This window comes from Talpa occidentalis, unplaced genomic scaffold (assembly GCF_014898055.3).
Source record: "Talpa occidentalis isolate TD23 unplaced genomic scaffold, MPIMG_talOcc4v2.1 talOcc4.2, whole genome shotgun sequence".
Classification (NCBI taxonomy): domain Eukaryota; kingdom Metazoa; phylum Chordata; class Mammalia; order Eulipotyphla; family Talpidae; genus Talpa; species Talpa occidentalis.
Window position 1 is genome coordinate 87,045,265 of NW_023602073.1, and position 20,939 is coordinate 87,066,203.

The 20,939-nt window shown below is 37.6% G+C and overlaps 1 protein-coding gene across 1 annotated transcript in view; it reads right to left on the reverse strand.

Annotated features, from left to right (window-relative positions):
* IMPG1 (interphotoreceptor matrix proteoglycan 1) overlaps window positions 1-20,939 on the reverse strand; it is a 121,219-nt gene that overhangs the window by 52,948 nt on the left and 47,332 nt on the right. Inside the window, 5 exon segments of the mRNA XM_037518747.1 lie at window positions 6,409-6,552; window positions 10,125-10,316; window positions 10,431-10,471; window positions 11,636-11,656; window positions 15,232-15,290. Of these exon segments, the coding sequence (XP_037374644.1) occupies window positions 6,409-6,552; window positions 10,125-10,316; window positions 10,431-10,471; window positions 11,636-11,656; window positions 15,232-15,290 (457 nt within the window).

A 20,939-nucleotide genomic window follows, 5' to 3' on the forward strand; every position in this document is an offset into this window, starting at 1 on the left:
TCATTTTGACAGAAGTATTTACCAATGAGGTATATCACCTTACATCTCAGGTTGTCTCTGGAGCTGCACTGGAACTGGCATAGAGAGGGAAATCTCCAGAAGTCTATAACCGGAGACAGAAATCACTGGTAGGTCCAATGAGGTCAATAACAGCAACAAATAGTTATGAAAACTCAATCATGTGCCAGATACTGTGCTCAGCACAGAAGTTTAAAGAAAAGGAACAAAAATATGATCTTTCACTTTAAGAATTCAATCTTAGAGCTCTTGACTTCGTGAAACATTAGCAGCTGGGTTACCTCCTGAGTTTATTCAATTTAGTTCATCTTCTTCCTTTCAATGGAGTCAAAGACTCAGCAAGATTAAACTGGTAACTTTGTGGTGATTTTAACATATTACTTAGGTGGGAGCTATGATAGCTAACTTGAAGTTTCAAGTAGTCTGGGCCATGGGGTGCCCAGATATTTAGTTAATATAATCTGGGTGTGTCCTGCAAGGTGCTTTAGATGGGATTAACCCATTTGAATCACTAGACTGAGGAGAGTAGATTGCCCTTCCTAATGTGGGTGGGCCTCATCCAATCCACTGGAGGACTGAATAGGACAAAAAAAAAAAAAAAAAGCTGAGTAGAGGGAATTTGTTCTATTTTTGAGCTGGGACATTGGTTTTCTCTTTCCTTTGGACTTTGACTAGAGACAGGAGCTTATATCACTGGTTTTCCTTTGTTTCTAGCAGACCATGGGACTTCAGCTTCTGTAACAGCGCGAGTCAATTCCATATATTAAATCAATTGCCCCCTCTTCCCCGCCTCTCTTTGTCCATCATCTATCTATCTATCACCATCCATTTATCTGTTATCTCTACCTATATCTATATTTATCTCCTATAAGCTTATGCCTCCTTTATATTCATACTCTTGTATTAATTCTGTTCTCTGGAGAACCCAGGAGAATAAAAGACAAAATGAAGTCCAATAGCAGGATAACTCTGCCTAATGTTTGCTCCTCCAGCTCATAAAATACTGTAATTTATTAAGAGATCTGGCTTTTATCTTAAATGGAATTTCCAGCAAGTGAAAACATCTGTAATTTAGGGAAGAGAACTAAAGAGATTCTGTTTGGATAGACCAGATGATCATTCTAATGAACAAAAAGAGAAACACATACACTAAAACCAAACCAAATCAAACACAAACACAAAAAATTCTACTTTAGTGATTTTGGTAATAATTTTGAAAAAGTTGGACACAGGTGGCAGACAGAAGTTGAACTTCTGCTATATATTTATGGCTCTCATTTTTATGACAATAGAATAATCTTTTTTAAATTTAAATTTTATTTTTATATTCCCCATACAATTGCAACCCCCTTATTTTGACCCCAATCCCTGCTTTCCCTGCCCCCTTACCTCCCATAGAGTGTCTCTGGTTCATAAGTTGTTTGTTGATTATGATTTTTACTTTCTTATAGTTATTCTTTTTCCTGGTCCCTTATTTAAGTTTTCTAGATTCCTGCTATGAGTGAGACCATCCGGTATTTTTCTTTTTCTTTCTGGCTTATTTTGCCGAGCATGATCCCTTCCAGCGCCATCCATGTTGCTGCAAATTGCATGTGTTTATCTTTTTTGAATGCTGAGTAATATTCCATGGTATATATGCACCACATCTTCTTGATCCAGTCATCTATTTTTGGGCATTTGGGTTGTTTCCAAAGCTTAGCTATTGTAAACAGTGCTGCTATAAATATAGGGGTGCAGGTGCTCTTTGGAATTGATGTTTCTGTGTCCTTTGGGTAAATACCTAGGAGTGGAATTGCTGGATCATATGGAAGCTCTATGTTTAGTAGGTCCAGAAATCTCCACACAGCTCTCCACAGTGGTTGGACCAGTTTGCACTCCCACCAACAGTGCAGAAGAGTTCCTTTTTCTCCACACCCTCGCCAACATTTGTTGTTGCTAGTTTTTTTAATATGTGCCATTCTCACTTGTATAAGATGGTATCTCATGGTAGTTTTGATTTGCATTTCCCTGATGACAAGTGGTGTTGAACATTTTTTCATATGCCTTTTGGCCATTTGCAGTTCCTCTTCAGAGAAGTTTCCTTTTAGCTCTTCTTTTAGCATTTTTTGACTAGATTATTTTCTTTGTTGTTGTTGAGTCTCATCAGCTCTTTGTAGATTTTTGTGATCAGTCCTTTATCATTAGTGTTGTGTGCAAAAATGTTCTCCCAGTCGGTGGGGTTTCTCTTTGTTTTTGTTATTGTCTCTTTTGCTGTGCAGAAGCACTTTAATTTGATGTAGTCCCAGCTGTTTTTCTTTGCCTTCACTATCACTGCTTTGGGTGATGTGTCTGTAAAGATGTCTTTGATGTGCATATCACGTAGTGTTTCACCTATATTTCCTTCTATGTATTTTATGGTTTCAGGTCTTATGTCTAGTTCTTTAATCCGACAATGGAATAATCTTAACAGATAACTTTCTCTGAAAGAAAGAATGGCTTCATAATAACTACCTGAAAAGATATTAAGAATAGAAGGCCTCAGAAACTTTCTCTGAAAGAAAGAATGGCTTCATAATAACTACCTGAAAAGATATTAAGAATAGAAGGCCTCAGAATTATATATGAGATACCAATCCACTTACTGTTCTAGAGGCATAATTTGCAAACACTTTAACTCAAGGGATTACCTACTAAATTAAACTGCTAACACTGAGATAGTCCATGAGTGCTTCACTGAGATTTTAATGGCTTTGTGGGTGTTTGGTGACAATAACCTTAAAAATTTTTCGGGTTAAAATTATTCAGTAATAGTGGTACACAACTTGGGAGTCCTAGTCGTCTTTTTGCATGTGTATGGGAGACACAGAGCTAAATAGCTCTGGGGGAAGGAAGCCTTGGTCCTGTCTAGAGCACTCTTTCCTTCATTCTCATGTGTAAATGGAATATCTTTTTATCAGGAATCTTTCTAGATAGGGTCTTCATTTTGTCATTAATATCCATCATTTCTATCCCCAGTTGGACTGATTATGAAAGCATATGGGCCTGCCTTTACTTGGCAACATAGAATATTTGTAGTCTAGGTTCATGTCAGCAAATATAGTGCCTCTTGGTCAATACTTATCAAAAGTTCAGTTATGAGGTATAATTTTTATTTATGGAGCATTGATTGATAGTTATGTAGCATTCTCATTTTTTTTCTAGATACTGTAAAATCAATCCTTAATTTAAGAGAGACTCTGAGAACCTAGCCTGTCATAGAGCTACTATGAAGAACTGAGCTTTGGCATTCACTATGCATTACAAGTGAGGCTTTAAAGAAAACACCTGACATTGATTTCCCACAGTAAGGAGGTTGATGCAGAGAGGACATAGTTGGCCATAACTTAGACGCTCCTCCTTATGAGCACCCATAGGAAGATTTTGTTCTCCTAAGCAGTTACTATGCTGTAAGCATTCGGACTCTAAATTACATGACTTCTTCATTGCACAACCTGCTAAGATGCTCAGAGCCAAATTCATGAATCACCTAGCACCTAGAACTACATGATATTGATTTTGTATACAATTTTCTCCATAGAGGCATTTTATTTTTGAAAAAATTGAGGTGAAATGTAAAATTAATCATTTCAAAATGAACAATTCCATAGTTTATAATATTATGCAACCACCACTCTGGTTCCAGCACATTTCCATTACTCCAAAGAAGCATCTGACTTAAATATTTTTTTCCATATTTCTTTCAATTCTTTGAAATCTTATTGCATTTCATGCTTGTCTGTAAAGCATCACAAATCTGTTTTTTTGGAACAAGGTAAGGTTTTAATAAATGAATTATAAGAAAGTCTAATAACAAGTCCTGGTTCTGGAGGTTGAGGAGGATTAGGCAGAAGGGAGACATTTTGTGGAAGTCAAATGATGGAATTTCAAGAAGGCATATGCCAGAAAATGTCCAATGAAATGATGTTGCTAAGTTGATTAATTAGAATGTTATCTTTATTTTTTTTAAGATTTATTTATTTTTGCACAAAAGAACTGGGGTATAGGCCAGAGGTGCAAAGGGCAAGAGGATTCACCAGAGACAGAGTGGGGAGCAGAACAGGCCAATTGACTGAAATACACTGCTGAGGGGAGCAGTAGGTGAGACAGGAGAGGTTTGTTTTGCCATGTCAATTAGCATCCTGGCTGGGATTGAACCCAGACCACAGCAGTGATAGCATGATAGTGCTGAGACTTAACCTCTATGTCACCAGGGAGGCTGAGGATGTCAGATTTATTTTTATGACAATCATGTCCCTGAATGTGCGGTTAAAGGTGAAACCTTGTGGTGATAAAGAGACAAGATAGTGAAGTTGCAGAAGTCTAGACTACTAAAAGAAAAGTGGACAGTAGTGAAATAGAGAAAGAAGCAGCCTTGGTTAAAGGCAAAGCAAGCCTGAGGGAGTTTTTTTTTTTTTTTTTTTTTTTTAAATGGTGGGCTAATTAAGTCAAATACAGTGTAATAGGTGGAGGAAATGAATGAAACTTCTGGTTCTATAATTAGTTATGGAATGATTTTGAGCAAGGCACTTCACATAACTAGCCTTGATTTTCTTACCTTTGAAACACAAAAGCTTAGCCAGGTTTTGTCTAAGATTCCTTCCAGTTTTACTGTTCTATGGTATATTTATGAGTGGAAGAAATGTATAAATATAGTAAGTATAGCAAAACAATTTTTAAAAAGTAGTAATACTTTCAACATAGCTATACCATCATTTTATTCATCTATATGAAATGCTGATATTATGATGTTTTATGAACATCATTTCACCAAATGTTTTGCTTTGTTTTATCCAACCAACTTTGAAATGATTTGAAGGTCAAAATAATGGTTGATGTGGATTGTGGTTGATTATAAATGGCCATAACTTCTTTGTTACTTTTCCCATCAATACGTAAGGTCTATGTTTTTTCCCCCTTAAATAAAGAGGGGTTCTATGGCCCCCTAGTCATGAGAATGTGAAGAAGTGACACTGTTTCTTGGCTCTTAGGAGATTGACAGGTTCTACTTTTTGTGTCTGTAATATTGACTTCTTGAATTCATCAACCATGCTCTGACGAATCACAAGAAACCCTGTGGAGAGGCCTGCACAGAGAAGAAATGAGGCCTCCAGCCATCACTTCTGGTTGAGCACTGACTTGTCAGCCATTGAATGTATAGATCTTTAAGACCAGTTAAGATAATACTCTAGCCAATACAGTAAGAAGCAGAAAAGAGTTGTTCCCATTGATTTACCTAAAAAACCCAATTTTTAGGTTTTATAGGTAAAATAGATGATTATCTTGTTAAGTCACTAACTGCAGGGGTGGTTTGTAATGCAGAAACAGGTAACTCTGTCATGCAGTGTACATTTTTCATTGGTAATCATATAAACCAAATGCAATTTATGTTAGGTGGTTCTGTTACCATGTCATATGTGTATTTGTGAAAAACCTGTATTTCATAAAATTGCATAGAAATTGAGTACTGGGTTTAAAAAGAAAATAGGCTTAAGTGGACCACTCAACACCTGTAGAATTTGCAAAAAAAAAAAAATAAAATAAAGGAAGAAGAAAAAGAAAAGAGCAAGAGAGAGCCCTAACTAAAACAGTAACAATCCCTTTAAAAATACTAACCATAAAAATCTCCAAAGGCATTTATTTGCTCCTAGAATCACAGTGCATCCTTATCAGCCTTGTATCCTGGAATTCATGTTTCCTTAAAGATATTTTTTTCCTCATATTTCACCAGAGAGCTATATAAAGTGGAAAACATAGGGGTTCTTGAAGCCACAAATCATTTACTTCTTGCACTAAAAACAACTCTTCTGCAGAATTTTCAGAATTTTTTTCCTTCAGGTCTTCATATATTGCAATAAAGTTTTAACTGTGAGAAAGTTTGACCTAAAATTGCTTCAAAAACTAACATTCTTGGAAATTAAAGTAAAAAGTGAACAAGAGAACTTCAATGTTTACTGACATCCTTATCTATCACTTATGTTTGGACTAATTGCCACTAAAGAAACCCACAGATTAAAACAGATACTACCTCTGGTCAGTCTGTGTGTTGTACACATGACCATATGCACTGAGTGTAAAGATCCAGTCCTCTGCTACTGTAGCCCTTTGTCATGGACTTCAAGGTAGGACTTAAGACCTATCTTGATGAAATGCTCAGTTTTCAAATGCAGAAGAAATGGGTGTCCTGTGGGGGTAGCACTTGGTGCTGGTTTGCTTACAGCTTCTTGCACCAGGTCCACCAGGAAAGGGCCCCAGCACTCTCCGTGGGTCTAGAGACTAGCACTGAGGGAAGGAAGCTGAAGGTTTCCTCTTCTTCAGAGGAAGGTGCTCACTAGGTTCTTCTTCAGTGGGGAGTGCTGGCTGGTATGAGCAAACCTTCCCCAGGCTTGAGGATGACTTTGTCGCTGGTCTTGGTGTCATAGATGAACTCCTCAAAGAGGATGCTGTCAGTGAACATAGGCCATTTGGGGAGAAACTCACTAGGTAGATGGAGTCCTGTTCTGTTCCACTGTCCCAGGCCTGGGTTGACCAAGAAGAAGTTCTGGACTCAAAGTAGCATCCTAAAGGATGAATTTAGAAAGGCAGATGTTGAGGAGGGGCATCTCTCTGTATGTAAGACATGCTGTGCTCTGAATTTTTTATATTTAAACTTAGAAAAATCATTTTGTAGTTGAATTGTCTCTACTAAAGTTTCTGACATAGGTTTTATTATTTTTTTTAAGATTCATTTTTATTTATGCATACAAGAACCAGGGTGTAGGCCAGAGGTGTGGGAGATGAGAAATTCGCCAGAGACAGAGTGGGGAGCAGAACAGGTAGATCTACTGAAATACACTGCTGAGGGAGCAGTGGGTGAGACAGGAGAGGCCTGCTGCACCATGTGGGTTAGGTCCCTGGCTGGAAGCAAACTCTTGTCACAGTGGCTGGTGATAGCTTGATAGTGCTGAGACTTTAACCCCCATGCCACCAGGGAGGCCCTGATATAGGTTCTTATATAGAAATATTTCTTGAAAGGAAAAAATGTATCACTATAGTTCTAAAATAGGATCTATTGGCTTCTTAGATTCATGTGCCTGAAAAGGATTAAACAGTAACAAACACTTTGAATTATGTTGATCATGTTTGGGTTTATGATTTCTTTCATTTAAAGAGAGAATAGATTATAGTCAGCGGTTCCATTTATGAACACTCCAGTGACAACTTCTGGAATAAAATAAATTATTGCTGAATTTATTTTTACTTTCTAAGACATAATTTGTACCTAAAAACTCTCATGGATAAATATGTATGTGTGTGTGTGTATATATATATATATATATATATAGATGAAATCTTAAGTCTCAAAAAACATTTACATGTTTATTTTTATTTCTGAAAGTCCAAGAGTAATTCTGCTTTAAGTATTCTTTTCAATTCATGATCATGTGCTTGTCTTATCAAAATGGAGCAAATCTGAGTCTTTTTGAAACAAAGATTTAACTAGATAAAAGGGAATTTTGAAATTTAGGATATTTTAAAAGCAAGTTATGTTTATTAGTATTGATATAAGAAGTAGATAAATAAGTACTGTCTATAAGAAACAGAAGAGAATTATAATTTTCTTGCAATGAGGGTTTTTGCTCTGCTGGTACTTAAGCAGATGTTTGATGGGAAATTTTGAGACTTTCTTCCAGTTGAAGAATAAAAGGACATCAAACTCACCTCTGTGATATCAACAAATGCAGGCAGCACTGGATCTGAATCTGGCAATGAAATACATCCTGTGGGTGAAAAATTACAAATTTTCTTTTGTGGTTGGACCAATAAAAAGGATGGTAAAGGTGGCAATAATCAGTTCTTAAGGAGTAATAAAACATATCATTAGGAAAAGAGCATTCCATAAATTTAATCATCATCAATCTGAATGATATATTGAAGGACAGATGAAAGGGATGCATCTGCATGTGTATGTGATAAGAATGTTTATTGAGATGATTTTTTAGGGTGCTTATCTTGATTGAACAGATTTGGGCCAAGTAGGAAGGCTGATAAGTTAGGCCAGTGGGTATAAAAGTATAACTAAACTGACAAGAAAAGAAATGACTATATTAAATACTGGAACAGAGGCCCATGTATGGAATCCTATTGCCACCCTGAAGGTTGATTTTCAGAACACCCCAGAGGTTTTAACAAAGAGACAAAACCAGAGTATCAGTTGGTTTCTGAGTTGAAACTGAAGCTCACCTTTTCTTGTCAGGGGATTCCACTGTCTTGCATTTTATCTCAAGAGACGTTTGTGAAGTTTTCCAGTATTTGACCATCTAAACTACAAAAACAGAACTGGCAGAAGATAACAGCTTCATGCTATGTCATTTTTTTTTTAAGACTTATTTATTTATCTATACAAGCACTGGGTACAGTCAGAAGCGCAGGAGGGTGAGAGAATTCACCAGAGTCAGAGCAGAGAGCAGAGCAGGCAGACTGACGAAGTACACTGCTGAGGGGAGCAGCGGGCGGCAGGAGAGGTCTGCACGCCATGTGGGACCCTCGCCCGGTGGCGGGGGAGCAAACTGGCGCTGCAGAGGCTGCAGGCAGCTTCGCAATCCAGCGCTCAACCGCTACACCACCGGGGAGGCCCCACATGCTATATCATATTAAAATGGCATTTCCGCAAATGGCCAACAGGCATATGAAAAAATGTTCAACATCACTTGTAATCAGGGAAATGCAAATCAAAACTACCATGAGATACCATCTTACACCAGTGAGAATGGCACATATTAAAAAAACTAGCAACAACAAATGCTGGCGAGGGTGTGGAAAATAAGGAACTCTTCTGCACTGTTGGTGGGAGTGCAAACTGGTCCAACCACTATGGAGAGCTGTGTGGAGATTTCTGGACCTACTAAACATAGAGCTTCCATATGATCCAGCAATTCCACTCCTAGGTATTTACCCTAAGGACACAGAAACATCAATTCCAAAGAGCACCTGCACCCCTATGTTTATAGCAGCACTATTTACAATAGCTAAGCTTTGGAAACAGCCCAGATGCCCAAAAATAGATGACTGGATCAAGAAGATGTGGTACATATATACCATGGAATATTACTCAGCATTTAAAAAAGATAAACACATGCAATTTGCAGCAACATGGATGGCGCTGGAAGGGATCATGCTCAGCGAAATAAGCCAGAAAGAAAAAGAAAAATACAGGATGGTCTCACTCATAGCAGGAACCTAGAAAACTCAAATAATGGACCAGGAAAATGAATAACTATAAGAAAGTGAAAATCAAAATCAACAAAAAACTATGAACCAGAGACACTTTTTGGGAGGTGGGGGGCAGGAGGGGTGGGACTGGGGTCAGAATGGGGGGTTGAAATTGTATGGGGAATATAAAAATAAAATTTATTATTAATTAAAAAAATAAAATGGCATTTCCATGTTGTCTAATATGCCAGGAGTACTGGTGCTCCTGAGCTGTCTAAGCTCCTGGATCCAGCATGCTCTGAGGACCCTGAGTATGCTTGATTACCTTGTTGACTCTTTTAGATCCACTTTCCACTTCTCTCCCTTATATGGGTCCATATCAACAGTTCCTTGCCTGTTTTTGGTAGGACTCAGATAATGAGGCAATCCTTCATGCCTGGCAACAGGTCCCTGCTGCTTCTAGCTCCATATAACTGTTCTAATTCTTTGGGAATTTGGGAAACCTTTATAAACAGTGTCTTCTTAAAACATCCTAATTTGAATATGCCATCTGTTTCCTTGTGGGACCTGACCAATTTACTGGATGAGGGAATCTATTTGGGTCTTCTCAAGGGAAGAGGACTTCCCTGAGCTCCACTGGATGACCTTGGTTGGGCTGGACTGAGCTAAAAATCTGGACTTCTCTCAGAGTTATTCTTGCTATGAAGTAGTCACCAAAAATTCACCAAATGAGACATAGACGGGCCTGAAGACAGAAATAATACCACATGCGATGTGTCTGTCACAGAAATGACTATACAAGACACAAGTTATAGTGACAGCAACAATGAGACATTCATATCTTCTACGCTCTCTGTTAGACTAAGGATAAAACCAGAACTATGAAATCACCAATTGACCATCAGTGAACTTAACAGTCCCCACATCCAAGGATTGGTCTTCCTCTAGTGCTCTGATGATCAACTTTTTGAAGTGTAGTGCTGTGCAAGAGACTTCTGGTTGCTTGCCTTCTATGAATCCATGAGTTACTCCTTCACTTTCAGTTGTGTTGGAATCAAAAGACAGGAGATCACTTGTAGAACTTTTTGTTTCTGCCTTGTCTCACATCTCTGTTGAACTGAACTGTAGACAGCAGGGGAAACAACCCATCAAAACCTTATAAAGAGAGTCACCGTATTGCAACAAAACTTTAGGACAGATTTTACCTCTTCCCAGATGAGCTTTTAAAGAATATTCTACTTCAAAACTATTTCAGTGTGTGTTAGAAATTTGAAATTTAAAACAAGAACTGATAAATATTTAAGTTCTAAAATATAAATACCAGATAGGGGCTGTTCAATTTGAAGAGTGGCAAAAAATTTTTATTTTAGGTCTTTATAAAAAAGTGTTGTCAAGAGTTGCTTGTATTTATCAATATTTTTGGCTGCCTTTTAAGTAAAGTTATGAAGTGCCCATCAGCAAGAAGGATGAATTATCTTTTCTTCCACAAATAGCCTCCTTTTAGATAAAAGAAGATGGCAAAGTAGGATATAACAGTGGGAGAACAGCACACACATGTTGTAACCAACTCAAAGCTTTAGTCCTTAAGATTATTTTTCTTCTACTTTTTATCAAGAAATATTTTTAAATTAAAGCTCAAAACTAAATTAAATGTAATCTTTTTCCTCAAACTCCATTTTAAATAATGTCTTGGAAGGTGTGAGAAAAGAGGAATGAGTAGTGCATAATTAACTGTGTTTATTATCATATTTATTGATTTAATGCCTTTTCACATGGAAAAGTGAAATAGGACAATATAGCTCTGACTGTTGAGGATCAGGTTTTACTTTTGAGTTCATGTCATAAATCCACACTGAGGGATGCAAAAGTGTTTTAAAGGCCACAGAAATTGATAATGTGTATTCCTGGCATTTCTTTGGACCACACAATCAGTAAGAGTCTATAGTTCATAATTTCACTGGTCAATTATAAGAGACAAAGCTGGATTCTTATTACTGAGCTCTCCAAGGTAGAGTGGCCTTTTCCCAGTACAAATTGTCCTTGAAACCAAGGGGTAAATTTGTTTCTCTGCTTTATTTCAGATTTAGTTTGGTTTCATGTGTGAGTGTGTAATCAGACAGCCTCCCACTGCAAATGACATTTAAGCAATTGTTAAAATATGCCTGTCTCATAATTTTATAAAATGCACTTTTGCTGATCCTCACTATTTGCCTATTTATCTCATGCGGTGTTCTTGACTTTAAAGTTTGTTCCATTACTGAGTAATTGATTAATTACACTCATTCAAACGAGACACCATTAAGATGCGATTGGTTTAGCCCAGACTTTACATATAAAAATTGGTTGTAAAAGATCAGCACGTAAAATTATTGGGGAAAATATACTGTATTTCAAAGATAAAGTTAATTACCCATCTCTTTCTTTCTTTGCTCTTCATTTCATCATACACATGATGAACATGCAGGGAGAAAAGGATTTTTACTGATATTTACTGAGACAATCAATGTGTCATTTCATGCACCAAAAAAAAAAAAAAAAAATGTTTTCCTTCCCTTGTCTGCCATGTTTGCCCACGGCTTTGAAGAAAACAGATCTTGAATGGAAAATTTGAGAACCATATGAATCTTAGGAAGTAAACATCATTATATAATGGCTCTGATTAGGATTTGAAAATCAGCTCAAAGATTATATATACTTTTGTTCTTTCTAAACTCTGATTTCCTTATAGTTCTTGTAATAAGACAGCAAATATATCCTATCAATGTTACATTTTGGATGGTTCTGATATCAGGACATTTTTAAAAAGTATTTTATAAGTGAATTTCTCAACTCCTGAATAGTATTGTATAATTAGGTTATTCCTGAACAGTTTTTCTGAACACTGGGACTGGTGCTTCACTGACTGTTTTTTGAATTGCTTAATCATTAAGCATTGAGGGAGTGGTACAATTCACATGGAACAGGTTATAAGAAAGGCAAATGCCTGTTTACTGAGAGGATGGCTGCGCCGGGCAGTTTACATGCATTCACATTTATTCTTTTCAACAACACAATCCCCCATTACAGATAAGGGAACACACAGAGAAAGGGCAAGTTTTCAGCGAGGGATACTGTGTTCTATACTGATCTGTTTTCTGTCAATATAGATTGTTTGCATTTTCTGTAGTTAGATATAAATGGAATAATAATGTACTGTCTTTTGTCTGGCTATTTCATTGAACATAATTATTCTGAGATAAATCAATGTTGCTGTGTATTCCAATAGTCCGTTCCTTCCCTGAGTAGTAGTCTGTGGTAAGAATATGCCACAATTTGTTTATCTACTGCTCTGTGGATAGATATTTGAGCTGCTTCCAGTTCTTGATCATTACAAATAAATATGCTGTGGACATTTGTGTACACATCTTTGAAAGAGTATGCTCTCCAACTAGATGGAATGATTGTCAGCAGTTTCCCATATTTGCTTTTGGAGATAAAGCATATTTAAAATGAATCTTTTGCTGTTCATCCTTATAATGTGTGAGTAAAGATGTCTAATTACTTCTGCCTTGTGCTGAGAGAATTGAATGAAGTCACTGCTATAAAAGCCCTTGTTAAATTGTAGATCAGGTTTAATACATGTGAACTGAAAGAAAGATGATACCATGAGACTCATTCCATTTTGGGTTTTCTGTGGGTACCTGCTTCTAGGAGAAAGGAATTTCCTTTATAACAAGTTACTTTACAACATTCTGAGCATTGATCTCCCTTATTTTAATCCCCTTCTTCACCCTCCCTTGCAGAATGTCTCTTACTTATGGTTGCCTGCTAATTTTTTTTATTATTGTTATTTTTTTTCCTGATCCCTTATTTGGTTTCCCTATATCCCTCCTATAAGTGAAACCAGCTGATATTTTTCTTTTTCTTTCTGGCTTATTTTGCTGAGCATAATCCCTCCTAGCTCCATCCATGTTGCTGCGAATGGCATGAGTTTATCAAAACGGGAGAGAAGAGCACAAGGGATTATGGTGATGGTTCATGGGTGAATTGGTGGTAGGTATTTTATGGGAATACACCTAAAGGGAGAAAACATACAAGCATAAATTGTACAAAAATGGAACAATGATGTATTATGTATATATATATATATATATATATATATAGAGAGAGAGAGAGAGAGAGAGAGAGAGAGAGAAAACAAAAACAACAAAAAACAACATTCTGAGCATTGTTATTAGTGACTGAAAGTTTGCCACACTGATCAGCACTTAGTGTTAGGATCAAAATGTTTTCTGGGAGACTATGTTTTCATTACACGATGGAAATCATTGGGGGAACATGATCAATTTTAATTTAGAAACATCTTTGGCAGATCTAAAAGTATATTCTTGAAGAGATAAATACATGAAAAAGAAAATTCAAGGGAATTTTCTTTAAAATGTTGCAAAAATTTCATCACCTAACATTTTAATTTGCTTCTGAAATAGATTTTTTTAATTATTAGTTTTTCATTTATTTGAAGGGAGGGGATAGTAAGCATTTGAGCAGTCATCAAGAAAACAGTTTCTACTATTTCTTTCATATTTAAATTAAAAATTTGTTCTTTAACTGCAGTGGTTTGTCCAGAAGACTTTGACATCTATGCAGAATATTCTCCTATCAACTTTAACTTCTCCCTAACCCATCTGAATTCCCATGAAATACTGTGGAGAAACATCTTGAAATTAAGAAAAATGAGTTTGCTTTGGTAAACAAGGGTTTTCATCTTTTATTACCTTTACTTTTTAATATTTACTTTCTCTGGAGATATGCAAATCAGAGCAGTCTGAAATTCTGAAAAATTAACTGTGAAATTCCCCCAGAAGTTATTCTTCAGGGGACTGTGGAGCCCATGCTTTAGGAAAATAGTATGAATAAGGGGCCAGGAAGGAGATGGGATGAGGCCTACATTCCCACTTTACAAATTCTCCTTGAGGGCCTGGGGTCTTGACACGTATTTATCCTCTGATACACTTTAAAAAATACCAATTATGACCCCCAACTGTAGATATGTTTTGAGTAATGAGAGCTAAGAAGAAAAAAGTACAACAATTCTTGCCACAAATCACAAACCCACATTACAGTGTTGAGAAGCTAATAGATACAGGTATGCTTGTGGGGATGCTGTGAGAACAAGTGAACCCTGGTTTAAAGTAGCACTATTATATTATTTTATTTAAGATTTTAATGATTTTGGCCTCTCTGGTGGTGCTGAGGCTTGGACATAGCACTGTGAAGCTATCTGCAGCCTCTGCAGCACAAGTTCTATCCAGCAGACCTCTCCTGTCTTGCCCACTGCTCCCCTCAGCAGTGTATTTCAATCAGTCTGCCTGTTCTGCTTCCCACTCTGGTGAATCCTCTCACCTCTGTCCTGTACCCCAGTTCTTGTATGCATAAATAAATAAATCTTAAAAAATTTAATGATTTTGCTGGTAATACATTACTGTGGCTCAGACAGCAAAGTGATACAAAATGTGTTTCGCTGAGTCTTACTACTACTCCATGCTGTTCCCCAATATCCCCAACCCACAAGGTCCACTATTTAGTCATTTTACCTGTGTTCCTAGTATCATCTTGATTTGTTTAAATGATGATGATGTCATTTAACTTTTAATGGGAAATCAGGTCATCACGAACGAAAATGATTAATTGCCACTTTTTTGATCTCTCTCTGCTGAGGTATTGCCCTCAGAGGTTCATTAGTGACATGGCCAAGGACAGCAGATGTGCTTTCCACAGAGATTGTTTCTGACTCCGGAGGGAGGAAGAAATTCAGCTCTTGTGCCTCTCCTTAAGAAATCACCCAGTCTCATGTTCTAATTGGAAATTCTTTTATGTGAAATATATTCAGTTTTCAGGATTTGGCAGAACTAAACAACGGGGGAGGGGGCAGAGAAAGGGACCTTATAATCCTCATGATGTGTCTTTTAAAAGAGGATAGGGAGAAAGTAATTTAATATTTGAGGAGAGTCTGACTCTCTTACTTACCTAAATCCTAACACATGGATTTCTTTGAATCCTGGAAGTTTCTTAAATACATTTTGCATCTGCAGAGAGAAAGACATTTATGAAATTCTCTTTGGTTCTACTGCATTATATCTTACCTAATGGAATAACCTAAACACTTTTGATGAGTTAGGGGAAAAAGTGAAAATGGAAGCAGAGATTGAGGCCAAACTCTTTGTTCTCAGTTATTTCTGAAACTCAGAGAAAATTGTTTTGCTATTTATTTAAAAGTTGAATGGTTCTGACCTACTGTAATGATTACATTAGTATGAAGTAACTTTAAGGTGGTACTTGGAAGAAATTTTTTTTGGCTACAGTATTTGTATTTATACATATGGGGGAGTAACTATAGTATTTTCTGAACTGAATTATATGATTTGTAAAATATTAAAGGAATTATTAAAGTAAACATAGCCACTATAGATAAATAAGTAGACTCTAACAGATTAGATTTGCTTCTAGATATGCATTTCAAATAAATTTCATAATCACTCCAACTATGCTAATAAGGCATAATTATTGGAATATTTTATAATTGCTAATCTGAAATACTCTCCAACTCAGTACAGTATGACTTTTGCCCCTGGAAGTGCCCATGAGGGTTTTCTTTAGGCTACTGTCTCTCTGCTATCTCCACATAAGCAGCATTTTCCACATCTCTACCATGGAGTCCTGTCTTTTCCCTCTTTCTTTGGCTATTTCTCTGACTACTTTCTCTGTCCTTCTAATCCTATTCTTATGTTCCCTCTTTACTTTAAATACAAGGATTCTGCATGCTTGCATCACCAGCCTCCTCATCTCACTCAATCTCCCATTTACTCACTAAATTCATTCTGGATGCAGTGCTAGGCTGTCAGGACTCATTGTCACATAAATAGATGGACACTGTGTCATTCAACTTATATAAGGCCAGGAGGCAAGAAAGACCAAAAGGAAGAGGCCGTAGTTTAGTAATGATGCTTGGTTTGGGGTGGGGGGTAGCAAAGGCACAATGAGGCTGAAGAAATGAGCAGGGACTTGACCCTGTCCACCCATTTCTGTGTCCACTCCCCTCTGTCTCTCATCAAGGGATATCATTTTCTTCCATGGCTTCAACGACTACCTGATACACAACTTTGAGTTCTCAACATGAAAATTCCAACATTTGTTTCTAACTAAATATGCCCAAACCAGCGTCATTTTTTCCCTCCCAAATCTCCCTTTCTTCCTGGGTTCTTTGTCTCAGTCAAGGTCATGAATACACATGATCTTCTAGAAACCCCCAAACTGTAACTACCTTTCCCTTGCATCCAGTCACCAATTTCTGTTGGTTCAAATCCCATATGCCTTTTGTTTCCACCATGTTCTTCTTATTCCTGTGGCTAATATACTCTCCCTAGCTCCCCTCCTGATTCATGAAATGGTTTTAAGGGGAGGGAGAAGAAATAGTTTTTTGGGGTGTGTTGGGACAGGGTTAAAGGAGAAGGTGTCTCTTATTACAATTTTGTTTCAAATTAATCAGTCTGTATCTTTTGTTATTCACTAAAAGTCCCTTGATGGGATCTACTGTCAAATGAATGAAGTTCAATTCTTTAGAAAAGTGCCCTCCATTATCTGCTCTCTCCACTCCTCAAGTGCCTTAGTAAGTGCACTTCCTACCATCATTATCTCCATGGCCAATATTGTATTTTCTAGTAACACTAAAGTAATCCCAACCACACCCAAACACATACTTCTAGCTCCCTCATCCTTCTAGGACTCCAACTCTTATTGTCTGCTCATTGATTGCCCCTTTATGCATCTTGATCTTCCTACCACCCAATACCTAGCAGATCATCATCCACATAGTAGGGACAGCAAATTTCATCTAAGTGAGTTGAGTGCATCACTTCATTCTAAACTCATCAAATGCCACTGTTTTGTCTCTGTATCCAAAATTACTGCTGTTAACTCTACATTATCTATGCCAAGGACTGGAGCAGTGATGCATAGACAATCCCTAACTCACTTACACTGGCTATGGAGTACATCAAGGATTTTGTCCCCCAGCAGACTGATTTACCTACTAAATTATATTTTCTTGTGAGAATATTAGTAGTTTTCATTCCCTGATGGCATAGTAACTGCAATTTTAAAGGTGCTCAGTTTGGGAGTATAGAGAGATAATTGTATAGGTCTGAGTTAAATATTGGTTCTGATACTTTCTAGCTGCAAGACCATGAGTTTATTGCTTAATCTCTCTGAATCTGTCTCCTCACCCAAAATGAGATAACAGTACCTGTATCAGAAGTTAGTGGTAAGGGATAACCAATAAGTCCCTGACATACAGGGAACTTGGAATATCTATCTGCTTATTCTGTAGGTCTCCTACTGGGTTATTAACTCCATAATCACCTGATTTTCTTTTATTCCCTCAATGGCCACACAGCATGGAGACTGGCAAGGGCAGAGCAAGAGTTGAGTCAGTTATTTTTGAAAAAGACTCAGGGGGTGGTGAGGGGAATAGGACAAGGGTCCTCCTAGGGATCAGGGTCAGAGGATAGTAAGTTTTGTGTTTCTGTCTCCATCCATCCATGGACTTAGTGGAGGAGAGATAAGAGGTTAGGTTTTGCAGAACTGATCTTTATTATGGGGCAGGCAGGAAATAACTGTGTCCATGCTTCAGGTTAAATCTGGTCTCCTGTGACAAATAGATTGGGGGGCCACAGAACATTTGTCCTGCCATTCCATTAACAGCACTGGGGACTAAATGTTTAAGTGTTAGCTGTAGTTTCTGAAACAAAAGATTCAGACCTTGATTCATCCCTCTGCCTTGTCGAGGATACCAGAGAAGCTGTTACACATATGAAAACAATCAATCAAGCACAGAAGCCTGCAGCTGCAGCTTGGGCAGCAGGGAGCATTGCTGGGGAGAGCTATCCTCCCCTCTAGGAGTGCTCCACAGTACTGGCTCCAGTGGAGGGGATTTACTGTTTGTGTCCGTGCCCTTTTTGTGAACCTGCCTATGATTGATTAAGAATCATTTTTGCATAGGAGGGTGCAAAAGGCATGTGGGGAGGAGATGACAAAGACCTTCAGTTAATTCTGCTAAATAATCTTCTGGGGACTTTGCAATCATGGAGCACTAGACACTAAATTGCTAATTAACTACCCAGTTAACCTTATTAATAATACTAAATGCACAGGGGTCTCCCTGATTCTGCTGGAATGTATGTTAACGGGGCTATAAAAAGGCAGTCATGTTGAATTCTCATGAATGTTTGCACAGAAGAAAGCATTCAGACAACAGCTAAGCATTCTTTTTGACATTTCTATTAAATTGGTCATTAGGTTTATTGTGGAAATTAAATTACTGCAAAGCAGTGCCCATTAATTCTTGATTAGGCCCGAATGACTGCGATAATGCAAGTGTTGGGCTGTGATGGGGATGTTTGGTTATCTGATGGCAGGTTGAAAGGTGGTCTTGGGTGCTCAGGAACCTGGAAGGGGAACAGATGCTGAGCAGAGGGGCTCCATCTGCAAATGGAACCATCAGGACTAATATGATGGGTCTCTGAAATAATACTGGGTAAGGCCTAATCTTTGGTTAGTAAGTTTTTTAGAGGCTAGAAGGAACATGTACATTGGATGATGATATAAAATTCGTTTCCCATAAATTTTATTTGGGAAAAATAGGGAAGCACAGCACCATGTTTAAGAGCAGGTGTTCTGGTGCCAGGCTACTAGGGTTTAATAAACTTGACCCTGCCAGTTAATAAGTGTGACTTTGTTGGGCCTATTAATTAGTTCCTTTGTGTCTCAATATCCTGCCTTGTGAAGATGGGAAATAATATTACTTGTAGGACTGTGTAAAACTCAAATGAGTTAATACATATGAAGCCCCAAGAACAGTACTAGATATTATAGTGTTAGGTATAATTTTCATAGACAGGGTTTTATTTTAGTAATTTTAAAAAGATTTATTTTTATTTATTTTTACATATAAGAACCGGGGTGTAGGCCAGAGGTGCAGGGGGTGAGAGGGTTCATCAGAGAAAGAGTGGGGAACACTGCTGAGGGGAGCAGTAGGAGAGACAGAAGAGGTCTATTGTGCCATGTAGGTTAGTTCCCTATTCGGGAATCAAACTCATGCCGCAGTGGCTGGAGATAGCTTGATAGCACTGAGACTTTAACCCCTGTGCCACCAGGGAGGCCCCCGTACACAGTGTTTTAGACTTTGGATAGGCACATGGGTAATTCTTGGCAGAAACAAGGTTAGAATTCAGATTTTAAAGAATTATAATTGATTTACATCATCCTATATTTGGTTGTTATAAAGACTTAGAAAATTAAAAAGGCTGTGGAAATGGTCTGTAGCCAATTTTCCAATTTTGAAGATATTCTATACCAAGGAGTTGCTGAAAGTGAATGTTTCAAAGAACAATTAGAAAGGTTTACAAGCTATTCTTTAATTCATTTTATCTAATAATCCATGTCTAAGTACTTCTCCGGTTCATAAACATTCCATGCTGATACTTTCTCTTTGAAGTTTATAAAAATGATTCTTTATATTTTATTGACTATATGCTGATGCAGGGGGAGGCTGGGGTTTAGGAATGTTTTATTTATCTAGCTCCTCTCCAGCTGAGAGGAGCAAAGCATTGAATTCTCTGAGTGTGAGAGGAAGGAGCGGCCCGTTTGTTCCCTGGCCCTGCTGCGGAAGATGCCCGGGCATCCATAAATGTAGTCCATGGTTATGTTATCTCACTGATGCTTCTATTTTCAGTTACATTTCTATGTAGTTAACATTTCTAGTTAACTATACCCCAAATTCTGTAAGGCAGCAAGGCTTCAGAGATGAAAGAAACAGTTCCTGCCACAAGCAGAAGCTTCTAGTCTCGTGGTGGAGGTGAGGGTGATGGTGAGGAGGGGCGAATGGAGACAATAAAAGCCACAGACATGTAAATAAACAATCTCAGACAGAGTGATATGGTTGTGGCAGCAGTGGGCAATGAGTGTTATTCCAGATGAAAGGTACTGAACCCCAACAAACATTCCATAATGGCATAGGAAGTGTCTTTAAGACAGTTGCGGTATACACACACACACACACACACACACACACACATACACTCATATGTATGTAACATTACACACACACACACACACACACACACATGATAGTTTTGGAAACTCAAGTGTAAAGAAGGGGAAAGGTAAGGAGCTATGGTTAAGATGAAGCTGGAGATAAAGGCCAGGGTTCTTATGGTGGTATGTAGCTTTCACTTAGCATAGTAGCCTGGATTTCTCTTGTAGCGAATGGATTGTCTTCTGTTTTAGTTAGGAGCTGGCAGATATGATGGTCAGAGATAGAAGAGATATTGAGGGACAGTTCCTTAGTTTCTTGGTGGATGACACGGACAACATAATTGCTTTCCAATTATTACCCATGAAAAAGTCCTGTCTTTAAATTGAATCAAACTGGAAAAGTGGAAATATTGTGTAAGACAAAGTACTATGAATTAAAAATTTGTATTTCCATACAACATGTTTCGTAGTTGGTGGCTACATGGATATTTTAGCATTAAAGAATATTTTCTTAGTGGCTTTAAGTTGAATGAAATTTTAAAGCCTACTAATATTTAAAGAAAATTTAAATGCTTATTACTTTTAAGAATGGAAAAGTTGGAATGGGAAACTTTCCTGGAGATACATTTTGCCATTGTAGTCTC